Source organism: Perissodus microlepis, chromosome 3 (assembly GCF_051167445.1).
Source record: "Perissodus microlepis isolate ML-2025 ecotype Zambia chromosome 3, ASM5116744v1, whole genome shotgun sequence".
NCBI lineage: Eukaryota > Metazoa > Chordata > Actinopteri > Cichliformes > Cichlidae > Perissodus > Perissodus microlepis.
Window position 1 is genome coordinate 51,729,347 of NC_140463.1, and position 24,251 is coordinate 51,753,597.

The 24,251-nt window shown below is 44.5% G+C and overlaps 2 protein-coding genes across 4 annotated transcripts in view; one reads left to right on the plus strand and one right to left on the minus strand.

Annotated features, from left to right (window-relative positions):
* Positions 1 to 236: 236 nt before the first annotated feature.
* Positions 237 to 14,691, minus strand: slc1a1 (solute carrier family 1 member 1). Its single transcript, XM_084916401.1, has 12 exons — positions 14,096 to 14,691; positions 12,555 to 12,695; positions 7,557 to 7,649; positions 7,336 to 7,450; positions 6,804 to 6,846; positions 6,634 to 6,729; positions 6,218 to 6,402; positions 4,815 to 4,922; positions 2,969 to 3,091; positions 2,627 to 2,821; positions 1,291 to 1,425; positions 237 to 1,202 (listed from the first exon to the last, which is right to left on the minus strand). Exons 1-12 carry the CDS (start codon positions 14,463 to 14,465, stop codon positions 962 to 964), a joined length of 1,845 nt encoding a protein of 614 aa, XP_084772527.1. The 5' UTR covers positions 14,466 to 14,691; the 3' UTR covers positions 237 to 961.
* Positions 14,692 to 23,766: 9,075 nt separating this feature from the next.
* rap1gds1 (RAP1, GTP-GDP dissociation stimulator 1) overlaps positions 23,767 to 24,251 on the plus strand; it is a 32,186-nt gene continuing 31,701 nt past the window's right edge. Inside the window, exon 1 of one of the 3 annotated variants that reach the window (XM_084916410.1) lies at positions 23,767 to 24,053. In XM_084916410.1, the coding sequence (XP_084772536.1) occupies positions 24,050 to 24,053 (4 nt within the window). In that variant the 5' untranslated portion in view covers positions 23,767 to 24,049. The remainder of the gene's footprint in view (positions 24,054 to 24,251) is intronic. The other 2 variants (XM_084916423.1, XM_084916415.1) reach the window with 2 other exon arrangements.

A 24,251-nucleotide genomic window follows, 5' to 3' on the forward strand; every position in this document is an offset into this window, starting at 1 on the left:
ACTCGTGGTTTTGCACAGAGATCAGTAATCATCTAATCTCACCTGCCAAAATATAACAAAGTACATCACAGCCTGTGAGGCTGTTGTTTCCAACCGCTGACCAAATGTGCCACTGTTATAACCTGTTACATCTGTATGTGAGGGTGACGGGTGTAAAAGCGTTTGAACTTGTGACCACAGTGAAACACACAGCTACACACTGTGATTTTTCTCACACATAGATCTGTATGCCCGTGTTGTAGTAGCTATTTATTTTGGGGTCCATATGTTTCCCCACACTGACTGAATACATACATGATTATTCATTCTTATTTTGCAACGTGACAGGAAATGTTAGAAAAAATGTCTCAAATTCCACAGTGTCCACTGACTTTGTCCAGTCTCTGCAAGGCCCACACAGGAAACCAGTCTGTAACCAGCTTAAACATTTTGCTTCATGCAGCTTGGTGAAAAACAAGTTTGGCACACTTTAAAGATACAGATAGATATACAAGCACTGCATCATGGGACATACACACTCAACAGAGCCATGCAAAGAAAAAGAGTTTTCTGAGGATTAGTGTCCATACAGGGAGTACAGTTAGTTTTTATTCATGAAGCAGTGTCTACGTGATACTGTGTTTTTTGCAAAAGTCATCAGGCTCACCTTAAAAGATGCACGCACACACACACACACGCACACACACACACACACACACTAGCAAAAAGCTCTTCGTTTGAGTTCATCTTTGCGAGAAAAGAAACACTCTTATTGAGAAAAAAGACTTTTTGAATCATGGCGTGGTCTGAGATAATGAAGGAAGCACTTTAATCTAGTCATAGTTGTAAATGCCCAGCGTGAAGGGTGGCAATCTTCGGTTAGCTTAATGAAGGCTGCTATTGCTAACGTCGGTCCTTGGATGGGTCCGGATGGATAGCTTCTCTCCGTGCACGTTCTTCTCACGGCTGAACCAGCCAGAGGCTAAAACTGGGACGTCTCCGTAAAGGAGATCGCATCCGTCTTGTCAACCGTGAAGCCTCCGTTCACGTAGGACTTCTTCTCACACTCTTCGTCATCCAAAGCGGCTTCCAGGGCAAAAGGGTTGGCGACATCTATGTCTGATGTCAGGTCCATCCGTTCTAGTTCCCTCTTGGAGAGTTTCTGAACAATGCCAGCTCCGTACGCATCGCCAAGGACGTTGATCATAGTGCGGAACCGATCCCTGAAACACGACAGTCACAGTGAGTCTACAGCAGTTTTCACAAAGATAGGAGAAAGTCAGCACAAAAACACAATAGACAAAAGCTCACAGTAGCCAATCGACTGCAACTATCAGAGTGACATCACTTGCAGGTAAGCCAACAGCTGTTAAAACTATCACCATGGTGACAAGCCCAGCGTTAGGCACTCCTGCTGCTCCAATGCTGGCAACTGTGGCTGTTATACTGAAACACAAAGACACAATGTAGCAATTATTCTTCATAAAACACAAAAACATCTTCCAATCAAAAGGTGATATAAAGCCACGCCCATTCAGGGTTACAGGGATAAAAAGAAATGATGACTTTCTTTGCTCGTGTGCTGGGTTTGGACACTGGCAGCGACATGAACATGAAATCTAAGCATTCTGGGACCGTGTTTGTGAGCGAAGCAGGTGATGAACAGCCAGACTGATAGATGCTGTGGTGAGCAGAATATGAAAGCAAAGCTGCTGATTTACTGGCCAGGCCATAATCATACCTTCACCTGTGGCCATTAGCTGTGAGCAATGACCAGAAGCACAAGATTATGGAGACAAGTGGCAGAAATGAGCTTCCTCTGTGTGGCCTCTAGGCTCAGCCTTAGACACCGGCTGATTGGTCCTTCAGGAGAGGCTCAAAGTGGAGCCACTGCTCCTTCACATGATTTGGACATTGAGCAAGGCAGTCACCTAAGAGGCAGACTGGATGCCTCCTTCAAAACAACCTCTGCACAGCTGCAGTTGAAAAAGTGGGAAGAAAACGCTGCATAATTCACCTTTGTAGGAAATGTTGAGGTCAACAATCAGTAGCCTGGATTTTCTGGATTTCCTTTTTGTCTCACAAAGCTTTGAATCTGGTACATTTTTCTCCTATGAGGAGTTGGAGTGAAACCAATCCATGACACTCGTGTCCACTGTCAGTTCAATTCAACTGATGTCACGCCAGAAAACTGTTGCCTCAAACCCTACAATAATTCAAAGACAGCAGATAAAAGCCCAGCAATCAGATGATCTCCTTTGAGCCCTTTAGTGACAGTGGGAAGGAAAAACTCCCTTTTAACAGGAAGAAACCTCCGGCAGGCTCAGGGAGGGGCGGGGCCATCTGCTGCGACTGGTTGGGCCTACACCTACTGCAGCATAACGAAGGGAGGATTCAGGGTCACCTGGTCCAGCCCTCCTGTAAGCATGTATAGTGTAAACAGAATCGGTCCTAGCACTGAGCCCTGTGGAACTCCATAATTAACCTCAGCGTGTGAAGAGGACTCCATTTACATGAAAAGCAGCATATTATCGAGTCCTTTTTGAAATGCAGGTTAACCAGCAGTTTTCCTTCGGAATGCTAATGTTAAAACTATCTCTATAAAGTTGTCTTTAAAGCTACGCTAGCAGCAGTAACAGTGACGTACCTGATGGTAACAATCTGGCCTACATCCAGAGCATAATCATTCAGCTGGGCGATGAAGATAGCAGCCACTGCCTCGTACAGCGCTGTGCCGTCCATGTTAATGGTGGCGCCAACTGGGAGCACAAAGCGGGTGATCCTCTTGTCGATGCAGTTGTTTTCCTCAGCACATCGAAAGGTGACAGGCAGGGTTGCCGAGCTGGGAGACACAAGCAGAGGCAGTAAGTATTCTGTGGTCAGACATTATAGAGCTTTAGATTCATTCAAGTAAAACATCCTTGTGCCCTGAAAACGTTTGGGAAGCTGTTTAGTCTAATTACAGAAATATGAAAAATCCGACTCTGACCTGGAGGAGATCATAAGCGCTGTCACCAGGGCCTGAGCCATTCCTAGAGTGAACGTATACGGATTCTTCCTCACAATGACGAAGAAGATGAGGGGCAGACAGACGGTGGCGTGGATAGCTAGACTGAGGGACAAAATACACAGCGTTATCGAACCGTGAAGGGAATTACAAAAATATTAGAAGAAGAAATGTGAAGAAGACAAATAAACATGCGTTGTTTAGGCCAGTTTCACCTGTGTTTAATTATTGACACTGTTCTAAGGGAGTCGTGTTCTTTCTATCATTTGTACATTTTAACATGGTAGCTTATTCTAAATATTTTAACATCCACGAGCTTTTACCGCTGGGAAGAAATACACTTCAGTCAATGTTTTTGTGAATTCAAAATGCTTCAGTGGCCTGAATGATGAGGGAAATAGCTGCAGGTGGCACTTTGAAGTCTCCACAGTCATAATTCAATTTAATTCAATTTTGTCATCTTGTCATTTCAAGACGCTTTCTAATATGTAATAATGTAGTGAGAGAGCCCCGGTGAGTAGGTTGGACGTCTCAGGGCCACTTCCAATTTCCTCTGGCTGCTCCGCTCTCACACAGTGGCTCAGCTATGCTCCAATCACATGCGAGGATATAGGATAATATCATTGTGTGAAAAACAGAGAGGGTGATGGACGCGACAGTCAAGTGGAGTGTGCGTCTGTCCTCTCAGTGAGTGAGACAGTGGACAGCGGTGAGGAGGGCTGTGCGAGTGCAAAAACACATAAATATGCCTGAGACCCGTAAACGAAGCAGCATCTGGCTGCAGTTTAAAGACTTTTTGGTCTCGGTCTCGATACCCTCTGGTCTTGGTGTTGTCTCGGTCTTGGTTTAGGCTACAGATGAGCCAATGAGCATACAGGAGAGCTGAACTGAATATGCATGAGCATGAAGCAGGCGTATAGCTACGACTCTCCCATTTGTCTTTGACCAGGATGTGTCCGTTCTCCCAGAGTCTCCCAACATCACATCTTTGAGATCTCATCTTGTTATCCCCAGAGCCCGCTACACTCTGGGAGCTCAGGCTGACCTGTGGCTCCTAGAATTCCTGAATGGGAGCCGGAGCGTTGAACTGTGGGGAACCAGCTGCTCGTCTGACTTCTGGAGACAGACACTCGCTCTGCTTTCATGATTTTTGCTCAAAGGGTTTCCGGTTAAAAGAGCCGAGGTTCTGTCTTTAGTATCACACAGCTATCACAAAGTGCTTTGAAATTAACTCTGTTATCAACTGTCTTTACATAAAACTGTGCTAAACTGCTCCGACATAACTGACGTAATGTGATCTATTCAAACGCGTATTTATTCTCTGCAGACATGCTTCTATCAGCTACAAGCCCCGAGTGCTACTCCTCTTTATAAGTGATGCATTTCTTTCATACTGGAACATGATCTTGTGATATTTCATTTTTGCCCAATGTGCACACTGCACTGTTCCACACAGTGAAGCTGGGACAGTGTCACGGTCTGCCCCCGCTGGCCGTGACACTGTCCCAGCTTCACGGTTCCACACGGTGACGAGTTTTCTTCTGCTGCATTTGGAGCCACAGGATGATTTCAGAACCTTGGACTCACCTTCTGGGTTAACTGAGGGGATTTTTTATGGTACAGTCGTTAATTGTGCCTCGTACATTTAGAGGCGTGAGTGAAGCTTTCATTACTGCATTCTTGCAGGTTGAGCAGTTTTAAATGTCCTTCGCCCTTATCAGTTCTCACACAGAGCTTTTATCGTACACAGGAGGGGGAATCGGTCCAAATGTCAGCCATAAAGCCCGGAGTGTGGAACGGCCGGATGGAGAGTAATGGGAAAGCTTACCCGCTCAGCACCGTCACCATATAAAGACCCATCTTCCTGAAGATCTCCCAGTCTTCTACCTCGATGATCTTTGCAGCAATAAGAAACAGGATCCCTACTGGCATGTAGCTGAAAAGACAAAGCTGCTTCAGTTCCACGATGAACACATCCTCCTCAGACACTCGACAATAACAAATGTGGCCTGGAGGTAGAAGTTACTGGATTTCAAAATGATGGAGTTACTACAGAAATGTCGTTAATCTAGCAGGTTTACACAAACAAATGAATGCTACACTTTTCAGTCAGAGTACTGCATCACGTCAAACCCCTGCAGTACTGAGCTGGTCAGTTAGCAGCAGAGGGGGTCGGCTTCATAATGTTCAGCCTTTTTCAGCTTTATTGACAGATACAGTGAAGAAACGACAGCAGAGAGAGGGAGAGAGGGAGGGGGGAGAGCAGGCCGTGGATCAGCCTCGAACCTGATGAAATGAACAACACAGGAGGGGCCCAAACAACCCAACACTACAGAGGTGTTTGTAACATTGTCCCTCTCCTTGTCTCCTCTGTTCTTGCACCTTTTCCGCTGGTTTGGTGTCACTATGAGGATAAGGTGATACCTGGTCCAACTATCACTGCCATTACCAGAAGGTTTACTGCGTCTCCCAGCACAGTGAGCATGCAGGAGATTCAGGACACAGTCACTCTACCAGAGCTGGAAAGTGCTGCAGAAGGTCCTTCAGACATCAGCAGGACTGGCATCTGCTCCTTTGTGCAAGGAGGACCAGGAGGAGCACTGACAGAGCCCTAAAGAATGAACTCTAGTTGGCCGCTGATGTGAATGTCTCTGACCAATCAGAAACAAACTTCATGAGAGTGGCCTGAGAGTGTCCTATAGTGGGCCCTGTGACTGTAATTTGCCATAGAGCACCAGAACTGGCAGGTCCATCAAGTTTTGGCTTCCACAGATGAGAGCAAGTTTACCTCGAGCACGTGGGACAGATGTGACAGGTGGGACAGATGTGACAGATGTGTGTGGGTGTGGAGAGGCCGTGGACATTGGCATGCTGCCTGTAATCGTTCAGCATGGCTGGTTTGGTGGGTTAATGATGGCTGAGCGACGGCCCCCTGACTGCCATCAGGTACGGGAATGAAATCCTTGGACAGCCTCAACTAAGTGGGTCGGATGAAGTAATAAAATTATACAGGAACATTTTCACTCCCCGATCATCAGTTTTCTTAACTGCTGATCCAAAGAAAGGTTCCTCTGTGAACCTGAACCGGAAAAGTGATCAGGAACGTTGGTTTCACTGTGTAGTTTTTCTTTTCTTTGATTTTTTGTTGTAGTTTTAGGGTGTAGTTTACATACCAGTTTACAAACTGGTGTAGTTTACATACCAGTTTACAAACTGGTGTAGTTTACATACCACATAATTATCTGGACCAGTTTCATTGTTGCTTCATTTAAGGCATCAAAAAAATCCAGCAGGATTCGACCCTTTTCTCCCATCTTCCCAATGACGAGGCCGAACGCAACACAGAAGACGATAAGCCCCAACACATTGACTCCATCGGAATACGTGCCGACGATTTTGTAGTCCTTTGTGATGTTCTGCCGAGAGAAGGGAAAGACCATTCGTGTATCAGAGAGGGGGCCAGAAAGCTGCTTCCACAGACACACTAGATCCACTCATGAGCTCTGCAAATGTCATGTGCAGCACCACAGCTGCCTGAGCTCAGCCTGCTTATAACTCATTATTGAGCCAATCCATTAAACGAGACACTGGCTGCCAGGTGCCGACACATGAGACTAATGTCACCACAGCGTAGCGAGTACACCTACCTCCATCACAGTCATGATCGTGGTCGTGAGAGGGGGCACTGTGCTGCTGTTCACTGAAAGCTTTTCAGGCTCCAGTTCTTTGCGTTTTGTTTTGTACTAGAGTGGAATTGGACACAGTGTCAGAATCACACGATGACAAGCACCAAAAAGTAGGCTGGTCGTCGTCTTACCTGCTGAAAACAAGCCTGCACCAGATTTTCAGGAAACATGTTTCTGTCAGTGGGAAAGCAAAAAGCTGCAGGTGAGCAGCAGAATGGATGCATCTCTGTGGCAACTCTGAAATTAAATATCTAGCAAAACATACTTTTCATGAATGCAGCTATTAAAAAAGACCATGCCTCAATTATAAACTCTTATAGTGTGCATTAAAGATCTTTTTTTAAGTCCATGCTTTTCTTCTTGCACGACTCTGTCATAGTTGAGCCCTACAAACACATCAGTAACAGTAATGTTAGAATTAGTCATAACGTACCAACCATGTCAAAGACAGGGCAGCGTAGCGCTGCAGTGACACGTCCTACATGTTTACCTGAGATGTAACCTGACACCAATAAAGGATGCTAGTACGACGCTACCCGGACCAACTAAACAGTGTTTGTTGGGATATTGTATGATGAAAGTTTCCGTTTTAGGCCATCAAAGAAAGATGCAACTCTTTTCTTCCATCCTAATATTGCCGAAACATTTCCATTAGAAACTCACCTGAGCAGGTCCAACAGTGTGTCGACTGTAGTGACATTAGGAGGAGTCCCAGCTCTGTCGATGTGCTCCGCTGTCTGAGACACGCCCGGTTTGATAGTCATCACTAGAATAATTCCTGTCAAGAAAGATGCCACTTAGTAGCTATATTTATATATATAAACATCAACCATTCGTTTTATACGCTGCATATAAAATGAATTATTAATTCAAATGTGACTCACCAAGAACAACTGCAATGATAGTTGTTGAGAAGTAATAAACGACAGCTCGCAGACCGATCTTTCCTGACACCTCGGAGTCTAAGGCTGCAACACCTGTTGGTAAGAAACACATTCAGTGTATTTAAAAGACAGGCTCAGCCTGCACATCAGGGTCCAGGCTGATCCAGGTAACTGCAGGGTGAACTCGGGGGTACTACAAAACTGGTTCGGTTCTTACCAGGGTGAATCACAGTGGCGGGGGGACTAAGACAAAGGCCTTTGCTTAGGCAGCGGTTGTCCTTCTCTCCTGGATCGGCTGGAGCTTTCTTTAGGCGCCGTCCCAGCTGTGACAAACGTCCAGCTGTGACAAACGTCCAGCTGTGACAAACGTCCAGCTGTGATAACCACATTGACTCAGGGCCTTCTTGATGTTCTTCTGCCTCCCTGTGTCAGTGGGGATGGTGTTCGCTCTGTGTGGTAGCGTCCTGATGACGCCCAGTTTGTGCTCCAGTGGATGATGGGAGTCAAACCTTAGATACTGATCCAAATTTGTTGGCTCTTGATAAATATTGACTTTCAAATGTCGCCCATCCCTGATGAAACTTTTAGTCTAAGAAAGCAGTTATTTTTATATCCTCCCTCGTGAACTTCACGTCTTTGTTAATTGCAGTGCACCCTGAACCTACACAGCCATAAACATGCTGACATCTGATTTTCACCCAGGTGTTCTCTACATCGGCTTTCTGCTGTTCCACGATTGGACGACAGATCCGTCTTTTTCAGTTACTCCATGTAAAAACTGGCCACAGCTGATGAAACTGGGAACCCACGTTCTGCCTGTAGGACTGACCCTGTATGTGAAGACACAGTTCAAACACACTTGGTCGGTGCTGAGAGCGGTCCTGCTGCTGAGGTTGGGGTCATCCTGTCATCTCTTACCAACTACCTCCAACACTTCTTTTCTTTACACATTTGAGTTATTTAAATGGTGATTGTTAAGATAACATAGAAAAAATGTTTCAGAGGACCTGACTGGTCTGACAGGTGCATTAATATCCACAGAGCAAAAGAGTTTTATAGATTTTATTCTGTCAGCAAACTGTTTTTAGATTTGATCCATTTTGGATCTGTTGGGAAATCATTTCGTCTCAACACCTTCTGTAATTGTAAACATTCGATTCCGTACAATTTTTTATTTTACATTTTTTATCCTTCCAAACATTCGCCCAAAACATCCAAAAATCTAGAATCTAATTTATTTGATTCCCTTGCTTGTCTTCTGTGCCTGCTTTCAGATGTGCTCCCCTGGTGTTTCCCATGTTCCCATCATCTTGTTCATAGTCTTGGCCTCCCCACACTTCTCGGTCATCTCATACTGTTTGCCTGCGTGAGCATTTTCCACATATATCCCGTTTTGGAATCTGTTTCCTTTCAGTTATTTGGTTTGATATGTTTTTCAGGTCAGCAGACCAAACACTTCTCCACCACAGCAGCTGCCCAGCGGTCAGGCCTCACTACAGCAGCTCTGGTTGGTAGAAAGGCAGTCAGAGGGTCCAAACCTGCCTTGTCGCCTGAACCTGAGTCATGCATTTCTCACTGCTTGCACATGAGCGAGAGTCAGAGGGTCTGATCTCCATCTTCACAGCTGCTCACCTGCTGAGCCTTCAGGTTCTGCATCCTCCATCTGCTGCTCTTAGCAGCATCCAAACGTGGCACCTGGACACCTTCATGGCCCCTTAGATTCTCCATCTCTGCTGAGCCCACACAGCCACCCGACCACCCCCCGAACTGTTGCCTTTCTGCAGGTTCCTGGGCAGAACCCCGGAGCTGTCCCTGATATTTGGAAATGTTTTGTTCCCTAGTTTTCCTCACCCAGGCTCCTCCCCCCGCCCTGGTCATGAGACAAGAAACATCGAGGAAACAAATGAAACTCTACAACTAGAACTAAATTACAACCAACTCTGACCAACTCTCCATCACAGAAGGAGGGGGAGAGAGAAACCAGACAGACATACTGGGAAACAGGCAACTGGGGACAAAAGACTTCACAGGAGGACACACAACCAGGACATACTGGGGAGGACACACAACCAGGACATACTGGGGAGGACACACAACCAGGACATACTGGGGAGGACACACAACCAGGACATGAAAGGGACCAGACCAAATGAAACTCAGAACTAGAACAACAAACGATGACACTAAGAGGCACAAGAACACTAAACAATGACAACATAACAACAATAAACAAGGTCCAAAAACCAGACCAGCAGGTACCCGAACACCAACCCTGTCAGTGACATCTATTAACTTACAAAGGCCAAGGGAAAGCACACAGGCGACAAACCTCAGGAGAAATGCAAGAGGAAAATCTCGAAACAACAACAGGCAGCTCAGTAACTAATGAACAGTGGATATTTGAAGATGCAAAGTGTGATCGTCATAAAGAAGCTGTGCTCAGCTGAAATCACTGATTCAGAGGCCAAATCAATCTAACAGAGCTGAGAAATATTTTGTCTTCATTCATTTCACGTATGAGCGACAAGACTGAGCTATTTGTTTATCCACTGCACCGGGGAGCCGTGACATGACGCTGCGAACACAGATCAGTCAGAGGACTCGTTCTGCCACAGTCAGCAGGGTTTCTGACTGAGGAGACTGTAGTGTCTTAACCTTTTTACTACAAGTGGAAAATCCAATTCAGTTTTATTTACATGTCAAATCACAGTCACCTCAAGGTGCTTTGTACTGTAAGGTAAAGGCACTGCAATAATGCAGAGGCATGAGCAGCACTTTGGTGACAGTGGGAAGGAAAAACTCCCCTTTAACAGGAAGAAACCTCCAGTAGAACCAGGCTCAGGGAGGGGCGGGGCCTCTGCTGTGATTGGTTGGGGGTTAGGGGAGGGAGACAGGACAAAGACGTGCTGTGAAAGAGAGCCAAAATGAATAATAACCAATGATTAAATGCAGAGTGGTGTATAAACACAGTGAAGGCATCATGTCCCCAGCAGCCTACACCAGCGTCACCTGATCCCGCCCCAACTATAACCTTTATCAAAGCAGAGGGCGTGTCTCCCAGCAGAGCTTTTTAAGTACTTGTTTAAATATTGCCACCGTACAGGTCTGAGGTACGTCCCCATTAATACAGACAGATGTAAAACTGTTATTAATGGTAAGACTTCTTGGAGCAGCAGCAATTTGGAGGAAGTGATTACTGAGGTTACCTTGGCAACAGGAGTCAAACCCCCACATTACAGTCAGCAGTAGCACTGCAGTGACAAACGTCCTGTCAGAGGCTACCGATGCGGTTATGAAACTCTTCAAATAAGCCATTCCTCCTCAGTTAGCTGAGGGCAACTACTCTTTAAGACTGTGATAACAGGAAGGTGGGCCTATAGCTAGGAGAGCCAAGTCATGGCTGTTTAAGTCATGTCTCCTCAAAGGCCTGTGAGGAGTAACAGAGTTAGATCGATCATAATTAAGACTGAAGCATTAATTAATGGCAGGACTTCTTTGAGCAATGCGTGAAGATGCAACACGATTCATGATAATCAGCCTTTACTTGTTACACACAAGGTAACAAGGAAATGGCACAGAGACACAGCTGAACCCAATTAAATATGACAAGACAGGGAGGAAGCAAACGAATACAAGACAAGACCTTCAAAGTAAAACAGGAAACACAGAACACCGAGTACAAGGACCAAAACCTAAGAACTAGGAATACAAAACAGAAACACGACACTAGCAGTGAAACCAAAGATAAAAACAAAGATCAATGACATGAAAACCAAAACACTGGACTGTGACACAATGAATCAACCAGCAGATTATAGACACCACCTGCGCTTCAACCTAAGACGCAGACACAGCAGACTTGTTCCCAAGAGTCCGTGCCGTGGATTCAGTCAGAGGACAGAGTTTATGTTGTGGAGAGCACAGAGCCAACTTCTAAGTGAAAGGATAAGACAGGTGTGTTTCACTATAGATGCAGAATCAGCTCAGACTCAGGAACACTCCCACCCTCCCCTAGTTTAGAAGAAGCTTCTACGTTTGAGGCTCAGCCCGTTACAGGACAGGAAAGACAACCTTACAAATTCTATACATTGCAAACGAAAACTTATCATTTCAAGTTGATTTCCAGAGCACACAGACAAGAACAGGAAGACACCACAGTCATGAGCAGCATGAAAAGATGGACCCACAGTGGATCTTATCACAGCCTGAAGGTTTCAGCCACCCTCTCCAGTCTGACCTCATAATACAAGAAACGCAGGCTGTCACATCCCTGAGCACAGAGCCCTACATCACCGTGTTACTGCACTCCTCTCGACAACAGCACCCCACAGACAACTACACAACAACAAAGTCATCAGTTACCGCCCTACGTGCCACCGTCTGTACCCCGGGGGCGCTGCTTCCACAAAGAAGCAGCCCACTCAGACCCAGTGTGGGGAACACACTCACATCAAAAACTCCACCGACTTCACCAACAAGGTCCAGAAACACCGGATCCAGATGAACCCATCGTGTCGTTTGATGTGGTCTCTCTCTACACTTGCACACCGACAACCGAGACAGTCAGAAAACAACTACAGCAGGACGGTTACCGAGGAAACAGAAGCAGCTTTACCCCGATCAGATCTGGAGGATGCCAGCCTTTGAAAGAGGACTGAAAGTATCCGAATACTTGAATAATCCCTGAGGAAATGATCTACAGCTGCTCCTTCCGAGCTTCTTAGATATGGCTCAGCAAGCTGCATATAAAACATACAGCCCAGCAGAGACTCTATGCTACACTTCAGACATGTTTTCTTTTATTCCTTCATCTGCAGACGGTTTGAGGGTTCTGGTTAAACCGGATTTCCTTCCTGATGAACTCTAATCTGTGAACATGACCTGCTCCTTAACAGGTTCGTGTTAGTAAGAAGGGAACCAGCTTTGTAGTACAGAGAGCTCAGGGTTAACCTCAGAGTTACCTGGATGGGACGAACTGCACAGGCAGGCCTCTGTTACCTGTTATCATGCTTGAAATGATCAGAGGAAGAATGACCAGCTTCAGCATTCGCATCAGGATCTCTCCTGGGAAGCCAAAGTACTGCTTGTAGAGATGCGACAGGGATGCGTACTCTCTGACCACAACACCCAGACTGATCCCTGCAAGAGCCAAAGACACGGTAAACTCCTGGCTTCACCTGAAAGAAAGCTTTCCAAAGAGCACAAATCATTGAACAAACACTCGTGCTGGTTTACATGTGTGATATGAAACAGGCCAGACAAGCACATCCATTCAGGACATTTCAGCTGATACTTTGTCATCTAAATACAGAATTGCAACGACTTTCATCATCGTGTGCCTCAAATCCTTCACACGAGAAACAGAGTGCCCGACCCTGACGATGGGCTTCCCAGTTTTTACATTTAATTTGCTTTAACGTTTAATTCTTCGTCCTCTGTCAGGGCTCAAAGATGTGTGTGAATATGTGCCTGCCAGCTCTGTCTGCGCCCCAGATGCTCCACCTATGGCTTTACAAAGACCTCTCCCTTCTTCCAGACGGCCTTAGTCAAAAGTATCGCCCTTGACCTTGTCATCGTCCGGTAACGTGGCCCTGCCTACACGTCCTATTCTGGTGTTGTGCCTAAAAGTGATTTCTGGCATTTAAACTGTTGTAAAAGACTTGTTGGCCTGAAATCTGCCAAACATATTTCTCATGAACATTTCTATCACAAGCTGCAGTCGCAAACCTGTCCAGTCCTTCTGGACTTACCTGGTCTCACCTCGTGTGTTATATTCCTAAACTGCACAACCTGTGATCAAACCTCTCTGTAATACATCTGCCTTTAAATCCCGTCCTGTGTTCGAGTCCATCTTGAGATAAGCCTTGAAGCAGAGTGACATCTTAGCTCCCATGTAGGAGCTGTTAGGAGTCCAAAAGGATACCCAATAACATCTTAGTATCTGCGTTTCCTGGTTGGGAATCCAGCTGCTGCAGACGGATGATTATACTGTTTATTTTATTTGGATGTTCATGTTGCCTCATATATCTGCTAGTGGCTGTCAGGCTGATAACACTGTGTGGCTGTGTTAACAAAGGCTCAGCTGTCCGGCTCCCTCTGCCTCCTACATCTGCACTGAACACAACCCTCAGACTGCACAGTGCACACCTAAACTTCTTAGGTGTAATTAATGACACAGGAAATGTGTTTAATGTTAGCTAACACATGCACATTTAGTCTGAAGTGGGTCAGCAGGCTGATATGAAGCAAAGCGCTCAGGATGAAAAGAAGTCTTTTCATTCCACGGGCTTTTGCACAGTGCTGTGCTGCCTCAGCGTGGACAGCCTCACACAGCCGCTGTGTCACCTCAGTCTGGTCACGTTTGACAGAGACACAGACAGATGGATGTCTCCTGTGTCACCACAGTGAAGCACCATCCTCCAGTCTGAAAACGCATGCACCCCCTGCTTAGCCAAACCAGCTAAAGCACAACAGCGTTGGAGTAACGAGCAATTAGAAAACAACAACCAGACGACAGAGAGTCAGAGGCTTGCACGTACCGAGCACCACCGACACAATCGTAGACATCAGAAGCCAGTTCCTCTTCAGCAAGGCTTTGATATTCAGCACCCGCCGCTGCTTGTTGCCCATCATATCCATGCTGCTGCTTTTTATGTGATTGTTCTGGAAGAAACAACGATGCTCGGCTGCAGACACAAACCACTCCTGATATCTAAATGTCAGCTGGAGCCGAGGAATAGCAGGACGGACGAGCAGCTGAAGGATGCAGCCGTCAGACGCTGCTGATGCTGTGAGAGAGGGTGGTGTGATACAGGCGGAGAGGGGGTACGCGCTTTCCCCTCCATCTCCCTTCCCCCATTTTTTCTTCTTTTCACGAGGTAGATTAAAAAGCCCCCAATGTGTCCGCATTTGTACACACGGTGCACCCACAGTTCAGGGATTTTACTGCACATTTGCAGTTGCAGAGATATTTAAAAACACTCTGCAGGAGGCTGTGGAAGAAAATCCTTCCTGTGACTGTGGCGAGTAATTATTAGTTACACGGCACAGACGGGCCTCCCCAGCTTAAACATATAAATTACATATACACGGCTGATCACAAACACGGACACAGATGTGACCGTGACGCTCGGGTTAAGCTTCATGTTTAGCGCCATCTTCTGTCGGCGCGGAACCTGGCGTCACGTGATTGAGTGGTTAGTTTATGTTTGTTAACTAGTGACGGGGTCATAACTCAGGGGGACATAAGCCCACGAGGACTGTGGAGGAGCCTGTCCTGTCAGAAACTCTCGTTTCTCTGCATCCTCGCTGTCTTAACGTAAATCAGGCCTCAGCAGGGGCGGGGCCTTGTTTTGTGTTGTCAGGGGCAACACACACGTGATCAAAACACAAACGTGATCCCCGTAAACAGAGTTTAGCGTCTTTATTTTTCTGAGTTATCGATTCCCGGCTGTTAGCCGCAACCAACCACGTGACGTCAGGTCCGCGCAGACGCCAGATGTTGTTCAAACTTTAAGCCCGTATGTGTTTAACCCGGGTTAACATGGATGGTTAGGGTTAGGGGGAGATGGCCATGTTCACAGACAGCTACATCCGTGTCCCTGAGAGCAGGGCTCCGTGATGTAAACTTTCATTTTGGTAAAGAAAACACCTGAATGTGAGCTGATGTGTCACGTGTCTGCGGCCTGTCGTGACTCCGCCGTAAGTTACCTACTAACGGCTCGGTCGCCTTCACATACCAACAGGCCTTGGAAAGACATCTTAAACCTTTGTTTTAAAAACAAACAGGAAATGGTTTCATAACTCTTTGGTGATCATACTTAGAGACAGCTGCTCTGCTTTTGCTTCTCACTCTTTTATGTAATAACTCAAAGTCCTGACAGCAGCACATTTACAGACAGCAAATCAAACAAAGTATTGAGAACCAGCTCCCTTGGTCCCTTTTTCCCGTCACTACAAAATACTGACCTTCCAAGTCCATTATGTGAGCATGCTGCCATCTACTGTACCACCAACTCACTCAATTTATATTTACACTCTCAGCCACTTTAACAGGTTCCAGTGTTTTTGAACAGGTGTGTACATATATCTATATCTATATTGTAAGGAAGTGGACTCCCTTATTGTTTGTATTATAACAGCACTTTAGGAGCATCCTTGCACTTTATTAAAAGCACTTTAACTAGCACTTTGTTTAGCGTCGCACTTTAAGCATAGAGTTGCACATCAATAACATTTGCACACAAGATGACTAATTGTTGTGGTTTAAAATGTTTGTATATATTTATTTAGGAAAATGGTTTATTGCAGAATTAGGAAAACTCCCCTGACAGAAATATAATGGTTTAGTCCAGGGGTGTCGAACTCCAGGCCTCAGGGCCGCTGTCCTTCAGGTTTAGATGTGTCCTTGATCCATCACAGCTGATTTAAATGCCTAAATGACCTCCTCAACATGTCTTGAAGTTTTCCAGAGGTAATGGTAATGAACTAATCATTGAAAATACAGGGTGACGTCACAGAATAGATGTGGTAAACTGAAAAGAGAGGGCGGAGCCTATAATCTCATATAGGCAAGGCAAAACGCCTTTGGAAGAGCATATATAGCTATGAACAGAAGTTCAAACCCTTCAACAAAGTGACTGTAAATTCTCAACTAAGAAATACAAATTGAAACATAATGAAAACACAGCCACGAGTAATCTGATAAATGCCACAGCAAACACTGTGAGGCTGAACGTTCCTGAACGTTACAAAAACAACATTACAAAAGAACAGAGGCAGAAATTTCAGGCAGGTCACCCAGATCTATACCCACTGTAGATTCTATATGCAACATGTTGGACCTGTGCTCAGGTGTAGCACTGAGGCCTGCCCAGGAAACAACCCCCCATAAACCAGTGGCCCTCCCTGCTAAAACCTGTCACTGCAAGGGACATATGCCCCGGAAATATAACAACATGAAGAAATTGCCTCGCTTTAACGATTGGAGCCTGATTCCCATAAATATCCACCCAAAAGCAAAAGAAGACAACAAGACTGCCTCGAGTAACCTGACCCTGTCAGCAGTGATGATGACACAGCAACCTCTACAGAAGTCACAGCACAAAACATCAAAATGGGGGATCAGTCATTGTGAATAAAGAAAGGGTTAACCAATTTAATATCTATCAACTAGAACTGCAAAAATACAGATTTTTGGTGGGAAACTGTCTGGAAGAACTTGTTATGCGGGTTGTAAAAGAGTCAGGCCAGGTTATTAGTCAGGACAGTTTTTGCCATCACCAACCGGCTTCAACCCAAATCTGTGCTGAAATCACGGATGAATCTTATAAAATCCCCTTAGAGAAGTTCAAATACTTCCTTCCACAAGGTGATTTTCAAAGCCCTCTGTAAAAGGTGGAAACATGCAAAAAATATTCTGGAATTCATGGAATTGGATTGTCCAGACCACAACATCACAATCGTAACATTTTCATAGACGAGGCAGCCAAACTATCTAAAAAGTCGCATACGTTGTTTTTTCGCATTTACAGGCCGAATGTTCACCAGGAAACGAAATAAGGTTTCTGTAATGTAGGGAGATCTTGATATAGACTCAAAACATGTTTATAAAACTAATTAGACACTTTAAATTGGCTGGTTATAAATCATAATAGCTCTTTAATCGAGTCATTTCTGAAAACCATGACAGGTCGCAGCAGATGGCCCCGCCCCTCCCTGGTTCTGCTGGAGGTTTCTTCCTGTTAAAAGGGAGTTTTTCCTTCCCACTGTCACCAAGTGCTCGCTCAGAGGGGTTCGTCTGTTGGGTTTTCTTTTAATACTGTGAGGCAACAAACTCACAGTAATACACTGTAATACAGTAATACATAAAGTTGTTACCTTACAGTATGAAGAGCCTTAAAAAGACCATCATTTCATTTCCTTTGGCGCGATACAGATTGAAGTGAATTGAACTACCAACATAACTAATTCAGCACTTCGAGTTAAAATCAATAGAAAATGTAAAAGTTTTCGCCTGATTTCTGTTCGTTTTTATTGCTTGTGTGTTGAATGTGTGTTATTTGAATATGTGCTATTTAACCTACTTCCTGTTTCCTGCAAACGTGTAACCTTTTTTGAAATCTTTAAACACACTAAACATGGCAGAATACATACAGTACACAGATACATTTAATAAAGGAGAATGTGACAGTTTGTTTCTTATTTCAAAACACACTCTTATTTATGTGTTAATGTTTTTTAAAAAAGAGGGAAAAGAAGAGAGCCATGACATGTTTGGGCTGTGTGCAGGCAGGAGAAGGACCCAAACCCAATACTCACCACACAGGAATTAAACTCAAAAAGCTGCTTTATTGCAGAACGGCACGAAAACACCAAACTAAACTGGGACATGGACAAACTGACACACAGAGAAACACAGCCATGAGGGAGACTACGACACTGACAAAGAGACACACAGGGCTTAAATACACTGAGGGATGAGACACAGAAGGAGAGCACAGCTGGGAGTAATCAGGCTGGACGAGACGAGGGAAGCAAAACTAGAAACACTGACATGAGACACGGACCTTCAAAGTAAAACAGGAAACACACTGACTGAACTCTAGACATGTAAACTTAACAGCAACTGGGGAGACAGAACATAGGGACCTGAAACATGGGACAGAAAGGCGCAGTAGACACAACACACAGGGAAGCCATATTATAAAACCTAAGAACTAAACCTGTGATAACCAGAACTGAAACCACAGGGAAATAACAAACACAGTACAAAGGACTCAAAACATAAACCATGATATAAAAACACAAGAACTCAAAAAGCTGGGTCAGAAAGACCCAGAACTGTGAGAAGCCAGCTGAGTTTATTACTGTTATCAGACAAGAATATAACCAATTTTTAAATGTTTAATATAAGAAATGTTGTCATTTGACAAGGTGATTAAGTTAAATGTTTTGGGTTTACTCAGCTTTAAACAAGACAATTTCCTCAAATTAAGATGTGATAAAGATAAATCAATGCTAAACATCGACATGGAAGAGAAGGATACAGGATGCAGCTCCTTTGGAACTTCACAGCCACCTTAATAAGGCTGCTGCCCCTCACTGGCCCACAGGACACTGATCCATGTCTCAGGTTTGAGGGATGAACCTCTGTAAGCACATTCACCCTGAACTAGACTGAGAGTGAATTTGGGCTTTTAGGGAGGGGTAAAAGAGACCAGTGTAAAGAGAAGAGGTTGACAGCAGAGATATAAGAATAGATGAGATCTTCAAAGTCAAAGAAATGCAAATAAAATTAGAATGAAATGTTATCCCAATGATCTTGTTTGAGTAACTGTTTAAAAGAATAAAATTCATCTCCCAGCCCTGTTAGTAATTACTACTGTGGGATTGTTACAGTCATGCTGCTCACTTCCAGTATGACAACAGTAAACTGTGGAGGAAAATCTGTGCGTCTCAAAGAGTCTGTCACGGTCCAGATCTGGTGACTGCGTCTTTTTGGATCATTGATCTGCTTCGTTTCAATTCGTTTCTGCTTACATTTGGGTGATTTCTGGTTCGTAGGTTTTGTTCCTACGAACCATGTTTAGTGTGTCATGTCTCCAGCGTAGGTTTCGTTCTGTCTTCATGTTTATTCATCTCATGCTCCCTCTGCTTCTCATGTCACAGTGTCAAATCTGCGTCTTTGAATGTCTCTTGGTTGCTGTGACGACCTGTGGACACAGGTGTTCTGAAGCTCCGCCTTAAATTTATATTAGTCATGAAAGTGATCTTCATGAAATTAGAAGCACAGGTTCTAAGTGACCGTTTAAACAGCAGCATACACTGCGTCAGAAAAGCCTTGGCTCTTTCTCACTCTCCCTGAAGGGGTCAGGGAATGTTCAGGGTCGCTCAGAAGGATGCAGGAGATGTCTCCTGTGATGTCTCCTGTGATGTCTCCTGTGGGGAAGCTGTGGGAATGGAGCAGAAGAGTCACAGCTGATTCATACTCACATTCATACTCTAATGCGTTCATGTGTGAATGTGTGTGAATGTAGATTAGTTTGCACTTGAGTTTAGAAGTGCTTGTATGAGTGGGTGAATGAGGCATGTTGCATAGAGCGCTTTGAGTAGAAAAGCGCTGTATAAGAATCAGTCCATTTACCATTTAACTAGAAGAGCATCTTTTGGTGCAGATGCCCATAAACTGTGCTGGGAGTAACATTTTTTAAATGGTGATAATTTCAAGTGCAAAGTTCGTCAGCACAGTGGTACAGTGGTTAGCACTGTTGCTGCACAGCAAGAAGGTCCTGAGTTCAATTCTACCATCTGTGTGGAGTTTGCATGTTCTCCCTGTGTTTGCGTGGGTTCCCTCTGGGTACTCCAGCTTCCCCCCACCGTCCAAAGACATGCAGTTTGTGGGGATGGGTTAATTGATTAATCTAAATTGTCCATAGGTGTGAGTGTGAATGGTTGTCTGTCTCTGTGTGTTAGCGATACACTAGCGACCTTTCCAGGGTGTAGCACGCCTCTCGCCCTATGACAGCTGGGAAAGGCTCCAGCGCCTTGAAAAGGATAAGTGGAAGCGAATGGATGAAGTTTCTCTCAGAGCAACAAATACTGGCAAGTATTTGTGTTTTGACAAAGTGTTTCTGTACAGAGTTTTTATCTGATTTAGTTCTGAGCTCAGATAAAATAATTATTGTGGGTGATTTTAACATCCATGTACATGCTAAAAATGACAGCCTCAACATGGCATTTAGTCTGTTATTAGACTCAATCGGCTTCTCTCAAAATGTAAAAGAACCCACCCACCACTTTAATCACACTCTAGATCTTGTTTTAACATATGGCATAGAAACTGAACATTTAACAGTGTTTCCTGAAAACCCTCTCCTGTCTGATCATTTCCTGATAACATTTACATTTACAATAATTGATTACACAGCGGTGGAGAGTAGATTTTATCACAGTAGATGTCTTTCTGAAAGCGCTGTAACTAAGTTTAAGAATATAATCCACCCACTGTTATCATCTTCAATGCCCTGTACCAACACAGAGCAGAGCAGCTACCTGAACGCTACCCCAACAGAGGTCGATCATCTTGTTAATAATTTCACCTCCTCACTGCGTACGACTCTGGATACTGTAGCTCCAGTGAAAACTAAGGTCTCTAATCAGAAGTACCTGACTCCGTGGTATAATTCTCAAACACGTAGCCTAAAGCAGACGACTCGTAAGCTGGAGAGGAAATGGCGTGTCACAAATTTAGAGGATCATCATTTAGCCTGGAGAAATAGTTTGCTGCTTTATAAGAAAGCCCTCCGCAAAGCCAGAACATCTTACTATTCATCACTGATTGAAGAAAATAAGAACAACCCCAGGTTTCTCTTCAGCACTGTAGCCAGGCTGACAAACAGTCAGAGCTCTGTGGAGCCAACCATCCCTTTAACGTTAACTAGTAATGACTTCATGAACTTCTTCACAAATAAAATTTTTATCATTAGAGAAAAAATGACCAATAATCATCCCACAGATGTAATATTATCTACAGCTACTCTTAGTACCATTGATGTTAAGTTAGACTCTTTTTCTCCAATTGATCTTTCTGAGTTAACTTCAATAATTACTTCCTCCAAACCATCAACGTGTCTTTTAGACCCCATTCCTACAAAACTGCTCAAAGAAGTCCTGCCATTAATTAATTCTTCGATCTTAAATATGATCAACCTATCTCTAATGGTCGGCTATGTACCACAGGCCTTCACGCTGGCTGTAGTTAAACCTTTACTCAAAAAGCATCTCTAGACCCAGCAGTCTTAGCTAATTATAGGCCAATCTCCAACCTTCCTTTATATCAAACATCCTTGAAAGAGTAGTTGTCAAACAGCTAACAGATCATCTGCAGAGGAATGGTTTATTTGAAGAGTTTCAGTCAGGTTTCAGAGCTCATCACAGCACAGAAACAGCTTTAGTGAAGGTTACAAATGATCTTCTTATGGCCTCTGACAGTGGACTCATCTCTGTGCTTGTCCTGCTAGACCTCAGTGCAGCGTTCGATACTGTTGACCATAATATCCTATTAGAGCGATTAGAACATGCTGTAGGTATTACAGGTACTGCACTGCAGTGGTTTGTATCATATCTATCTAATAGACTCCAATTTGTGCATGTAAATGGAGAGTCCTCTTCACACACTGAGGTTAATTATGGAGTTCCACAGGGTTCAGTGCTAGGACCAATTCTGTTTACATTATACATGCTTCCCTTAGGCAGCATCATTAGAAGACATAGCATACATTTTCACTGCTATGCAGATGACACCCAGCTCTATCTGTCCATGAAGCCAGATAACACACACCAATTAGTTAAACTGCAGGAATGTCTTAAAGACATAAAGACCTGGATGGCCGCTAACTTTCTGCTTCTTAATTCAGATAAAACTGAGGTTATTGTACTCGGCCCTGAAAATCTTAGAAATATGGTATCTAACCAGATTCATACTCTGGATGGCATTACCTTGGCCTCCAGTAACGCTGTGAGGAACCTTGGAGTCATTTTTGACCAGGACATGTCCTTCAACGCACATATTAAACAAATATGTAAGACTGCTTTCTTCCATTTGTGCAACATCTCTAAAGTTAGAAATATCCTGTCTCAGAGTGACGCTGAAAAACTAGTTCATGCATTTATTACTTCCAGGCTGGACTACTGTAATTCATTATTATCAGGAAGTCCTAAAAACTGCCTGAAAAGCCTTCAGCTAATCCAAAATGCTGCAGCAAGAGTCCTGACAGGGACTAGAAAGAGAGCAGATTTCTCCTGTTTTGGCTTCCCTTCATTGGCTTCCTGTTAAGTCCAGAATTCAAAATCCTGCTCCTCACATACAAGGTCTTAAATAATCAGGCCCCATCTTATCTTAATGACCTTGTAGTACCATATCACCCTATTAGAGCACTTCGCTCTCGCTCTGCAGGCCTACTTGTTGTTCCTAGAGTATTTAAAAGTAGAATGGGAGGCAGAGCCTTCAGTTTTCAGGCCCCTCTTCTGTGGAACCAGCTTCCAGTTTGGATTCAGGAGACAGACACTATCTCTACTTTCAAGATTAGGCTTCAAACTCTCCTTTTTGCTAAAGCATATAGTTAGGGCTGGACCAGGTGATCCTGAATCCTCCCTTAGTTATGCTGCAATAGACGTAGGCTGCTGGCGGATTCCCATGATGCATTGAGTTTTTCCTTTCCAGTCACCTTTCTCACTCACTATGTGTTAATAGACCTCTCTGCATTGAATCATATCTGTTATTAACCTCTGTCTCTCTTCCACAGCATGTCTTTGCGACCAACCAATCACAGCAGATGGCCCCGCCCCTCCCTGAGCCTGGTTCTGCCGGAGGTTTCTTCCTGTTAAAAGGGAGTTTTTCCTTCCCACTGTCACCAAAGTGCTTGCTCATAGGGGGTCATATGATTGTTGGGTTTTTCTCTGTATCTTCTGTACAATATAAAGCGCCTTTTGTTGTGATTTGGCGCTATATAAATAAAATTGAATTGAATTGCAGTTTGACATACAGTGTGTCTTTCATATTTCCCAGTGAAATAAGAGGGTCAGTCAGATGGACGAGATGGGGAGGAAGAAGAGAGGTAAGGACTGCTGTATTTGAGAAACTGGAAATTTAAAGCTTTTTAAAAATCAGATACTGGATCCATATATGATGGGAAGTTATGTTTTTTTTATATTGTAAAATGCTGTGCAAAACAAACAGAGGTATGTTAACTGTGTAATTCAAAGGTTGGATCAAAATACTGACCTTTCTGACTTTGAGTACATTTTAGAGCCTGTACTTTTTAAATTTCACTCGTGTAAAGTACTCAGTACTTAAACTTTTCATCTTTAAACATGTATCTGTTGTTAAGTTAAAAAACACGAGGTCTGTACTTTTGCCAGTGCTGCGGCTCCGCCTTTGATCTTTGAGTACTGTTTTCCGCTGTTGCAGTCATGAAATCTTTTACATTAGGCTGCAGAAAACAGTTGTAGTCCGTGTAGGACCGTCCTAAAAGAGAGCGAGAGAGAAAATAAGGATTCTTTTAGTAACGGAAGTAAAGAACGTGCGCTCTTTTCTGCCACATTTTCCGTTTTCGGGCAGCGATGAGCACCATCGACAGGTCTCAAAGCGCTGCCAAATGTTTTAAGCTGAAAGACCGGAAGCCGCAGTGTGAAGCCCGCCCGGCTACCTTGACAGTGGCACGTCAAGCCAGTCGTTGATACGAGACCCAGCCTACACGTCGTAACTGTGAAAGTGGATGTGAGAGGAAGTCAGATCTATTAGCCTGACCTACCAGCCCTGTGGCTGTGGTTGCTATTTAAAGTGGCTAACAAGCTAGCTAACCTACACCCGCTAACTTCACGATTTTGAGGCAGTTTAAAAGACGAACGGTGTGGCGAACGGCGGCGCTAGTACTACTCTGTTTACGGAGCTGAACACGCCAATTTCTCTTCCACAGACACGTCCTGCCACGATGGGTGAGTAGACTGCTAGCTAGCCAACTCCCTCTGTGCCGGGTTTGCTAACCAGCTCGGCTCTCGCCATTCAGTCGGGGCATCATCAGATGCTTATTATGAAAGCGGCCGCAACATGCGATGTGTGTATGACGGCGGGCGTTGTGTGTCGGCGTCACAGCCACTGCGTATGCTGTTCTGCTTCCACCGGGTCCCGTTTAA